This window comes from Delphinapterus leucas, chromosome 2 (genome assembly GCF_059928025.1).
Source record: "Delphinapterus leucas isolate spDelLeu-1000000601 "Yukka" chromosome 2, BTC_Dleu_Yukka2, whole genome shotgun sequence".
NCBI classification, from domain to species: domain Eukaryota; kingdom Metazoa; phylum Chordata; class Mammalia; order Artiodactyla; family Monodontidae; genus Delphinapterus; species Delphinapterus leucas.
In genome coordinates, this window is record NC_143130.1 from 65,365,206 (window position 1) to 65,377,386 (window position 12,181).

The following is a 12,181-nucleotide window of genomic DNA, read 5'->3' on the forward strand; positions in this document are numbered from 1 at the left end:
AGCTTTAGAGGCATGAAAAACAGGGTCTGAATTCTCTCTTAACTTATCTGTGTTCCTGGGCAAGCCACTGAACCTCTCTGAGTTTTAGTTCCCTTATCTATAAAAGGGGATAATAATATTTACTTCGTAAGGCTGCTATAAGAAATATCCTGAAGTAAACAATAAATAGTAGCTATCACATCATAATTAGCACACTATCATAAGAAAAGTTCAGAAAAGTTACCACACACTCAGACATTTACTGAGCACCTATCATACGCTAGGTAATATGTAGGCACAAGGAATATAAAGAAAAAAAGGACACTGTTAAGAGGACCCAAAGTATATCTTATGTTGAATCTGCATTTAACAGTTCAAGTACAAACTTCATTTTGTATTTCTTAATTTCTAAGTAGGGCAATTATTTTAAGTTCCTTCTATAAAAATTAAAGGATTCTTTTCCCTTTGAAAGGAAAAAAATAAGAAGTTGTCAGGTTCAACCAATTAGGGCATGTCTGAGAAATCCATGGAATCTGGAAAACGTGGTAAAACTTTAATTGAAAAGCAATCTGCGGGGGTGCCTTCAAGATGGCGGAGGAGTAAGACGGGGAGATCACCTTCCTCCCCACAAATACATCAAAAATACATCTACATGTGGAACAACTCCTACAGAAAACCTACTGAACACTGGCAGAAGACCTCACACTTCCCAAAAGATGCCGTCAGGTGATCTACATGCAGAGGCGGGGCTAAATCCAAAGCTAAACCCCAGGAGCTCTGTGAACATGAAGAGAAAGGGAAATTTCTCCCAGCAGCCTCAGGAGCAGCGCATTAATTCTCCACAATCAACTTGATGTACCCTGCATCTGTGGAATACCTGAATAGACAACGAATCATCCCAAAATTGAGGTGGTGGACTTTGGGAGCAACTGTAGACTTGGGGTTTGCTTTTTGCATCTAACTTGTTTCTGGTTTTATGTTAGTTTAGTATCTAGAGCTTATTATCATTGGTAGATTTGTTTATTGATTTGGTTTCTCTCTTCCTTTTTTAATTGTTTTTACATATATATATTTTTTCTTTTTTCTCTTTTTGTGAGTGTGTATGTGTATGCTTCTTTGTGTGATTTTGTCTGTATAGCTTTGCTTTTGCCATTTGTCCTAGGGTTCTTACTGTCCGTTTTTTGCTTTTGTTTTTGTTTTAGTATAGTTTTTAGCACTTTTATCATTCGTGGATTTGTTTTTTGGTTTGGTTGCTCTCTTCTTTCTCTTTCTTTTTATCACTTTTCTATTTTTAATGATTTTTTTCTATTTTAATAACTTTATTTTATTCTCTCTCTCTCTCTCTCTCTCTCTCTCTCTCTTTCTTTTTCTCCCTTTTCTTCTGAGCCATGTGGCTGTCAGGGTCTTGGTGCTCTGCCCAGGTGTCAGGCCTCAGCCTCTCAGGTGGGAGAACCGAGTTCAGGACATTGGTCCACCAGAGACCTCCCAGCCCCACGTAATATCAAACGGCGAAAGCTCTCCGAGAGATCTCCATCTCAATGCTAAGACCCAGCTCCACTCAATGACCAGCAAGCTACAGTGCTGGACAACCTATGTCAAAAAACTAGCAAGACAGGAACACAAACCTACCCATTAGCAGAGAGGCTGCCTAAAATCATAATAAGTTCACAGACACCCCAAAACACACCACCGGACATGGTCCTTTCCACCAGAAAGGCAAGATCCAGACTCATCCACCAGAACACAGGCACCAGTCCCCTCCACCAGGAAGCCTACACAACCCACTGAACCAACCTTACACACTGGGAGCAGACAACAAAAACAACGGGAACTACAAACCTTCAGCCTGCAAAAAGGAGACCCCAAACATAGTAAGTTAAGCAAAATGAGAAGACACAGAAACACACAGCAGATGAAGGAGCAAGGTAAAAACCCACCAGACCAAAAAAATGAAGAGTAAATAGGCAGTCTACCTGAAAAAGAATTCAGAGTAATGATAGTAAAGATGATCCAAAATCTTGGAAATAGAATGGAGAAAATACAAGAAACGTTTAACAAGGACCTAGAAGAACCAAAGAGCAAACAAACTATGATGAACAACACAATAAATGAAATTAAAAATTCTCTAGAAGGAATCAGTAGCAGAATAACTGAGGCAGAAGAACGGATAAGTGACCTGGAAGATAAAATAGTGGAAATAACTACCATAGAGCAGAATAAAGAAAAAAGAATGAAAAGAATTGAGGACAATCTCATAGACCTCTGGGACAACATTAAACACACCAACATTCCAATTATAGGGGTCCCAGAAGAAGAGAAAAAAAAGGGACTCAGAAAATATCTGAAGAGATTATAGTTGAAAACTTCCCTAAAATGGGTAAGGAAATAGTCAATCACGTCCAGGAAGCACACAGAGTCCCATACAGGATAAATCCAAAGAGAAACACATCAAGACACAAATTAATCAAACTATCAAAAATTAAATACAAAGAAAAAATATTAAAAGCAACAAGGGAAAAGCAACAATTAACATACAAGGGAATTCCCATAAGGTTAACAGCTGATCTTTCAGCAGAAACTTTGCAAGCCAATATTACTCTACCCAGCAAGGATCTCATTCAGATTCGACGGAGAAATTAAAACCTTTACAGACAAGCAAAAGCTAAGAGAATTCAGCACCACCAAACCAGCTCTACAACAAATGCTAAAGGAACTTCTCTAGGCAGGAAACACAAGACAAGGAAAAGACTTACAATAACAAACCCAAAACAATTAAGAAAATGGTAATAGAAACATACATATCAATAACTACCTTAAATGTAAATGGATTAAATGCTCCAACCAAAAGACATAGACTGGCTGAATGGATACAAAAATAAGACCCGTATATATGCTGTCTACAAGAGACCCACTTCAGACCTAGGGACACATACAGACTGAAAGGGAGAGGATGGAAAAAGATATTCCATGCAAATGGAAATCAAAAGAAAGCTGGAGTAGCAATTCTCATATCAGACAAAATAGACTTTAAATTAAACACTACTACAAGAGACAAAGGAGGACACTACATAATGATCAAGGGATCAATCCAAGAAAAAGATATTACAATTGTAAATATTTATGTACCCAACAAAGGAGCACCTCAATACATAAGGCAAATGCCATAAAAGGGGGAACTGACAGTAACACAATAATAGTAGGAGACTTTAACACCCCACTTTCACCAATGGACAGATCATCCAAAATGAAAATAAATAAGGAAACACAAGCTTTAAATGATACATTAAACAAGATGGACTTAATTGATATTTATAGGACATTCCATCCCAAAACAGCAAATTATACTTTCTTCTCAGTGCTCATGGAACATTCTCCAGGATAGATCATATCTTGGGTCACAAATCAAGCCTTGGTAAATTTAAGAAAACTGAAATCGTATCAAGTATCTTTTCTGACCACAATGCTGTGAGACTAGATATCAATTACATGAAAAAGTCTGTAAAAAATACAAACACACGGAGGCTAAACAATACACTACTAAATAACCAAGAGATCACTGAAGAACTCAAAGAGAAAATCAAAAAATACTTGGAAACAAATGACAATGAAAACACAACACAGAACCTATGCAGTGCAGCAAAAGCAGTTCTAAGAGGGAAGTTGATAGCAATACAATCCTACCTCAAGAAACAAACATCTCAAATAAACAACCTAACCTTACACCTAAAGCAATTAGAGAAAGAAGAACAAAAAGACCCCCAAAGTTAGCAGAAGGAAAGAAATCATAAAGATCAGATCAGAAATAAGTGAAAAAGAAATGAAGGAAAACAACAGCAAAGATCAATAAAACTAAAAGCTGGTTCTTGCAGAAGAGAAACAAAATTGATAAACCATTAGCCAGACTCATCAAGAAAAAAAGGGAGAAGACTCAAATCAGTAGAATTAGAAGTGAAAAAGGAGAAGTAACAACTGACACTGCAGAAACACAAAGGATCATGAGAGATTACTACAAGCAACTATATGCCAATAAAATGGACAACCTGGAAGAAATGGACAAATTCTTAGAAAAGCACAACCTTCTGAGACTGAACCAGGAAGAAACAGAAAATATAAACAGACCAATCACAAGCACTGAAATTAAGACTGTGATTAAAAATCTTCCAACAAACAAAAGCCCAGGACCAGATGCCTTCACGGGCAAATTCTATCAAACATTTACAGAAGAGCTAACACCTATCCTTCTCAAACTCTTCCAAAATATAGTGGAGGGAGGAATACTCCCAAACTCATTCTACGAGGCCACCATCACCCTGATACCAAAACCAGACAAAGATGTCACAAGAAAAGAAAACTACAAGCCAATATCACTGATGAACATAGATGCAAAAATCCTCAACAAAATACTAGCAAACAGGATCCAACAACACATTAAAAGGATCATACACCATGATCAAGGATCATACTCCATGATCAATTATCCTGGGATAAAACCCAGTGGGGGTTTATCCCGGGAATGCAAGGATTCTTCAACATATGCAAATCAATCAATGTGATAAACCATATTAACAAATTGAAGGAGAAAAGCCATGATCATCTTAATAGATGCAGCAAAAGCTTTCGACAAAATTCAACACCCTTTTATGATAAAAACTCTCCAGAAAGTAGGCATAGAGGGAACTTACCTCAACATAATAAAGGCCATATATGACAAACTCACAGCCAATATCGTTCTCAATGGTGAAAAACTGAAACCATTTCCTCCAAGGTCAGGAAGAAGACAAGGTCGTCCACTCTCGCCACTATTATTCAACATAGTTTTGGAAGTTTTAGCCACAGCAATCAGAGAATAAAAAGAAATAAAAGGAATCCAAATCGGAAAAGAAGAAGTAAAGCTGTCACTGTTTGCAGATGACATGATACTATACATAGAGAATCCTAAAGATGCTACCAGAAAGCTACTAGAGCTAATCAATGAATTTGGTAAAGTAGCAGGATACAAAATCAATGCACAGAAATCTCCTGCATTCTTAAATATCATTTTTCCTAATGATGAAAAATCTGAAAGAGAAATTAAGGAAACACTCCCATTTACCACTGCAACAAAAAGAATAAAATACCTAGGAATAAACCTACCTAAGGAGACAGAAGACCTGTATGCAGAAAACTATAAGACACTGATGAAAGAAACTAAAGATGATACAAACAGATAGAGAGATATACCATGTTCTTGGATTGGAAGAATCAACACTGTGAAAATGACTATACTACCCAAAGCAATCTACAGATTCAATGCAATCCCTATTAAACCACCAATGGTATTTTTCACAGAACTAGAACAAAAAATTTCACAATTTGTTTAGAAACACAAAAGATCCTGAATAGCCAAAGCAATCCTGAGGAAGAAAAACAGAGCTGGAGGAATCAGGCTCCCTGACTTCAGACTATAATACAAAGCTACAGTAATCAAGACAATATGGTACTGGCACAAAAACAGAAATATAGATCAATGGAACAGGATAGAAAGCCCAGAGATAAACCCATGCACAAAAAACGTTCACCTTATCTTTGATAAAGCAGGCAAGAATGGAGAAAAGACAGCCTCTTCAATAAGTCGTGCTGGGAAAACTGGACAGGTACATGTAAAAGAATGAAATTAGAACACCTGCTAACACCATACACAAAAATAAACTCAAAATGGATTAAAGACCTAAATGTAAGGCCAGACACTATCAAACTCTTAGAGGAAAACATAGGCAGAACACTCTATGGCATAAATCACAGCAAGATCCTTTTTGACCCACCTCCTAGAGAAATGGAAATAAAAACAAAAATAAACAAGTGGGACCTAATGAAACTTAAAAGCTTTTGCACAGCAAAGGAAACCATAAACAAGACGAAAAGACAACCCTCAGAATGGGAGAAAATATTTGCAAATTAAGCAACTGACAAAGGATTAATCTCCAAAATATACAAGCATCTCATGCAGCTCAATATCAAAAAAACAAACAACCCAATCCAAAAATGGGCCGAAGACCTAAATAAACATTTCTCCAAAGAAAATATACAGACTGCCAACAAACACATGAAAGGATGCTCAACCACTAATCATTAGAGAAATGCAAATCAAAACTACAATTTCACCTCACACCAGTCAGAATGGCCATCATCAAAAAATCTACAAACAATAAATGCTGGAGAGGGTGTGAAGAAAAGGGAACCCTCTTGCACTGTTGGTGGGAATGTAAACTGATACAGCCACTATGGAGAACAGTATGGAGGTTCCTTAAAAAACTAAAAATAGAACTACCATAAGACCCAGCAATCCCACTACTGGGCATATACCCTGAGAAAACCATAATTCAAAAAGAGTCATGTACCACAATGTTCATTGCAGCTCTATTTACAATAGCCAGGACATGGAAGCAATCTAAGTGTCCACTGACAGATGAATGGATAAAGAAGATGTGGTACATATATACAGTGGAATATTACTCAGCCATAAAAAGAAACAAAACTGAGTTATTTGTAGTGAGGTAGATGGACCTAGAGTCTGTCATACAGAGTGAAATAAGTCAGAAAGAGAAAAACAAATACCATATGCTAACACATATATATGGAAAATAAAAAATAAAAAAAAAGTTCTGAAGAACCCAGGGGCAGGACCGGAATAAAGACGCAGATGTTGAGAATGGACTTGACAACACAGGGATGGGGATGGGGAAGGGTAAGCTGGGACAAAGTGAGAGAGTGGCATGGACATATATACACTACCAAACATAAAATAGATAGCTAGTGGGAAGCAGCCGCATAGCACAGGGAGATCAGCTCGGTGCTCTGTGTCCACCTAGAGGGGTGGGATAGGGAGGGTGGGAGGGAGACGCAAGAGGGAGGAGATATGGGGATATATGTATATATGGCTGATTCACTTTGTTATACAGCAGAAACTAACACACTACTGTAAAGCTATTATACTCCAATAAAGACGTTTTTAAAATAAATAAAATAAAAGCAACCTGCAATTAACATCACCTTTCAAAATTATTCTCAAATTAGTAAACTAAATTACATTCAGCCATAAAATACATAAAATGGACCCATCTTTTATTATGATAATCCTTTCAGAAAGGCTGGGCTAACAGATATAAGGAATTAAAATCAAGTTCAAGATGTATTTCATTTGCTCATTCCACTTAAATGACAGACGGTTTAAATATTAACCCTATTAATAAAATGTTTGTATATTCATTATGAATCTGATTGCCTTACCTCATGACTCCACAAATTCATTTTATTAATTTTACTATAGGGCTGCCCATTTCATTCAAGATCTTCTACACTCTTGCCTCGCAAAGTTTGGTCCTTGGACCAACAGCAGCAGCATCACCTGGAAGCTGGTTAGAACTACAGAGTTTCACTGCCCATACCAGACCTACTAAGTCAGAATTTGCATTTTTCAAAAATATCCCCAAGCGATCTCCACGCACATTGACATCTGAGTAGCACAGTTCTAAACTGTTGATTTTTTTTCACACTTTTTTTTTCTTACAGTATTACAAAAAATGTATTTGCTTCCAAATTGTGGTTAACTTATCTACAGATAGTAACTTTTCATAATAATTCAACTCAGACAAATAAATCAATATATACATTCCCTAGTCTATATATAAGATGTCTTAGACTTGACCTTACCTCTCAACTAGGACTTCAAGTCTTAGAAGTACTAGACTTGTTGTACTATTCATTTTTTCTCTTAAGTCAACATTTTTGCCTTAGCATGTAGCCACTGTGATGAAAGTCTTCTCTGTAATTAAACAACTATATAGAACAGTACCAGGAAATCAGATTCTCCCCACAATTTCAGGAAAAAATGAAAAAACTCAAAATAGATTTCAAGGTTGAACTTAAAAGTCCCCTAGAGAAAAAAAAGCCCAGAATGACTCTATTCTCCACAATAATATATTTTTATGCTTTACCTAACACATATTTTTTTACTGCAGGTACCACATATTTTTGAAATGAGAAATTCACATGGGACTTAGTGAAGCTCTTTAGATGGCTCATCTTTTATCACTACTATTGCACAATAGTCACAGAACTCATAAAATAGAACAAATCTTGTTTTCTCTTCCGTTTTTCCCTCCCCAAATGACAGACCTGGGCTGAAACTGATCACAGCAGGTAGGATGGTTCGGCACAGATTCAAAGGAAGGTACAAATGTTCAGTTTTCAAAAGCACTGCAAAAGCCAAACCTCATCCCTTGTCACTGTAGCTGTGGCTTTATGCCAAACATCAGAAAACTGTTGAGAAGTGCCGCTCCTTATAAGCAATTATGAAGAGCTTTGCAAAGAAAAGGGGAGAAAAGTAATAACAGTTCCTTAGGATGGTCAATGTCCCTGGCCTCTGGGTTGCAATATAGGAATCTAATAGTTACCCAGTTGCATCTGAGGCCATGCATCCAACAAAGATGCCTGAGGTGAAAGGGTTTAAAGGGTGTTAAGAGAAGGTATCAAGGAACCTGTTGGGCAGTTTCAAAAATTAATTATGTCCTCAAACGTTCCCAGTTTGTTTTACAAGATCCTATTATAGATTAGTCATTCTTCGATTTAACTCTTTATTCACCCCATTTTGCATCTGCAGCCTATACAATTTCTCAGGTTACCATGTTCCACAAGAGTACAACTAAGTATTTAATGCCTTTTTTAATGGTCTTAGCTCTAATAGTCTAGATTTGGTGAACAATTCATTATGCCCCATCTCTACTCACATTCACAGCCAAGTCTCTCAGAAGACGTGTCCACGCACATTGGCCACACTTCCTCACCTACTAGTCACTCTTCAGCCCACCCCTATCTAGCTTCCACCCCCTTCACTCCACTGAAACTTCTCTTGGTAAAGACCATTAAGGAACTTCATGTTGCTAAATCCAATGGGCACCCCTTAGTCATCATTATCCTTCACTCTGTGGCATTATTCAACAAAGTTAATTGTTCTCTCCCTCTTGAAGTAACTTTTTGTAGCTTTGATGGACCTGCTTTCTCCTGGGTGCCTCCCAACTCTCTGTCCCTTGCCAATCTTCTTTAGGAAGTCGGTCCCCTCCTGACCTACCTTGGGGCTTGGTCCTGGAATCTCGTATCATCTCATGACTATAAATGTCACCTTCGTGTTGATGACACATTTACATCTCCAGCCCAGATGTTTCTTCTGAGTCTAGACCAGCATATCCAACTACCCATTCAATATCCCCACTTGGATGCTGCATAAACACATTGAAACCCAATACATCTGAAACTGAAGTCTTGGATCTTTCCTTCACTGTTCCTCTTCCAATGTTTCCCAACCCAGTTGATCCTGCCAGAAACCCAAAAGTTGTTTACTCTCACCACTTATACCCAATCAATCTCCAAGTCCTGTCATTTTGGCCTCCAAAATATAGCTTTAACATGCCCGGTCTCCCCATCTCTACTGCCATCCTCCCACCCCTGCCCTCCCGTCTAAGTCATTACCATCTCGTGCCTGCCACACTGCAAAAGCATTCTATGGGATCTTCCTGACTCTACTCATATTCCTCTCCAATTCTGTCTCCACACTTCAACCAGAGTGAACTTTCAAAGATGAAAATGCTCCAACTTAAAATCCTTCAGTGTCTTCCTATTGGTTTTAGGACACTGTTCACAAGGCATCTGCCTACCTCTCCAGACAACTTCATTCCATGTTATCAGTCTCCTTGTTCTCTAAGTACCAGCCTTACTCTTTCTGTCTGCACATTACACATGCTGAGGTTTTCCGGGTGCAGGGCCTCTGCACACGTTGCATCCTCTGCCTGGAATAATTGTTCTCTTTCTTTTACTTTTCTCCTACCTGCTGCTGCCCAAACCACACCAACATATACACACATGCACAATCCAAAACCCCAGGGTCCACATCCAATAGTCAAGCCAGACCAAAAGGAACTGAATGATCAGCAACCTATGGCATTAAAACATATCACCAGGACAGAAAAAAAAAAAAAAAAGGATGATATCAGTAAACCCTTACATAACTTTATATGAGGCACTGTTTCAGGTGATTTATATATATTAACTTAATCAGTGCTCATAACAATCTTACCAAGTAGATACTATTATTATCCCTATTTTAAGATAAGGTAAATAAGGTACAGAGAGAATAAGTAGCTTAACCAAGGTCACAGAAATTCAGTGGCAAAACTAGGATTCAAATTTAGTCCTTCTTCTGTGTGACGCTTGGCTGCCTGAAGAAAGACAACTTGATTAAAGACTATTCAACCCTCCCTTCCACATAAGGGATGTGAAACTAGTTTACATAATTATACAGTATCCGCATAAATACTATGTCCTCCACTAGACTAAAAACAAACGAGGGTAGGGATCATTTATACCTTGTTCACTGATATACATCCCCGAGCACAATGAATAAAATCTAACACATAACTGACGCTCAGTAAATATCTGTCGAATATATGAATGTTTACCACTCCCTTGCATAATTATTTTGAGAATGCACTGGGTTCCAATCATTATACGTATTTCCTACGTTAGCTGTCGGCTAACCGCCCCTATCAGTCCTCTCCTTCAGTCGCCGTGGCTCTGGGCATGGCACTCAGGTACCAGGCCACCGCCTCCCCTCCCTCCCCACGGTGGGTGAGAGCCTCCCGGCCCTTCCCGCCCTCAGGCCTCACCTTCCATGTTGGGGAAGAGGCTGTGCCAGCTTCCTGGCCAGGCCCAGGTGGCTCTCCAGTGCCCGAGGGCATGAAGCGGGCATACCGCTGCAGAGGCCACTGTGCCGCACCTCCTCCCGGGAGCCCGAAACCCGCGTGCTCTTTTCCCGCCTCCGCCATGTTCGGCCTCCTGGCTAGCGCAGCCGCAGCTCGCTGGTGCCCGCCAATCGGCTCAACTAACCAATCAGGAAGCGAGATGACCCAAGGCCCACCCTCCCCAAGAGTGGAAGCCAATGGACAGGCCCCGGAGACTCGAACGGGGAGCGGGGTGAGGAGGAGCGGGGTGGGAGAGTTGGAGGGGAGTAGAGGTTGGGGGCGGTGCTCTTGGGGTTAAAGTCGTAGCTGTGGGCCTTGGGCGTCTTCTCGTCGTGCTGGACAAAGTGAGGATGGTGACTTCCATCCTGAAGTGGGACTGTGACGCTTATAAATGGTAGTTGGTCTTGCCTTTGCTTCGTTCGGGCCCTCCCCTTCCCTCAGGCAGCCCAGGTCATTGTCCGGCTGCTCTGAGACCTTTGGGAAAACTGGCCGACTCCCTGTAACTTCTACGTGCTGGGGCTAGCCCGGCTCTTCGAGGCTGTCTGGACAAGTGTGTTTTCCTTCCTCACGGAAGACTTTCAGATGACAGTGGCGCTGCTCACCTGAACCCCACCGCAGCACAGCCCCAGTTCCACCCACCATTCAGGAAGTAGGGTTATTTCCTCATCATCCTGCAGCCCACTAGACATATTCCCCCCAGACGGGCAAGTTCTCTTTTAAAGAAGGTAGAGAATGGGTGGGATGTTGCCGACAGTGAAAGGTGTACCTCAATCAAAAGCAGGTGCAACTCAGTGACAGGCCTGAGTGATTTATAATCAACAAAGCACTTCTACACCTGTTATTTCATTTCTCCTCTCAATAACCTTGTGGTAAATTAAAGAAGCAAAACAGAGATTTTTACCCCCGTTGAATAGATGGAGGCAAAATAATGTCCTGATAGTAGAAGCAACTCGTATAAGGTTACACAGCCAGAGTAGAACTGTGGACTCTGCAATCTCTCCATGTGTCCTCCCCACTTGCAAAGAATTTGGGTATCTGTCCAGTTTGTGTCAAATCAGAAGCATTGTGTATGGAAGATGGAAGCTATGTTAACCAAACTAATAGAGTTAAAATGTAAACAATTTTTAAAACCATGCATTTCAAAGGGTACTAAATGTATAGACAATGGTTGGAGAAGTGGTAATTTATTCACTCAACAAAGCACCATTAAATATCTACAGTATATAACTATGTTAGTCACCACAGGGGTTATGGAAATGGGTAAGGCAGCATCTATCCTTCTAGGACCTCAGGATCTAATAAAAAAGACAAAGAGAGGTACCTATGTTACCTGACAGTTAATGCCAAGTGAAAGGTGCTCTAAGGATTCAGATAGGGTAAAAGTCCGCAAACAGGAATGGCAGTGACATTTCAGTCCTAACTTGAAAGGT

At 39.7% G+C, this 12,181-nt stretch overlaps 1 protein-coding gene across 1 annotated transcript in view; it reads right to left on the bottom strand.

Moving 5' to 3' along the window:
- Positions 1–10,879, bottom strand: part of REC114 (REC114 meiotic recombination protein) — a 97,770-nt gene extending 86,891 nt beyond the window's left edge. The window contains 1 exon segment of the mRNA XM_089907023.1: positions 10,677–10,879. Within this exon segment, the coding sequence (XP_089763149.1) occupies positions 10,677–10,835 (159 nt within the window). The 5' untranslated portion in view covers positions 10,836–10,879.
- Positions 10,880–12,181: the final 1,302 nt, after the last annotated feature.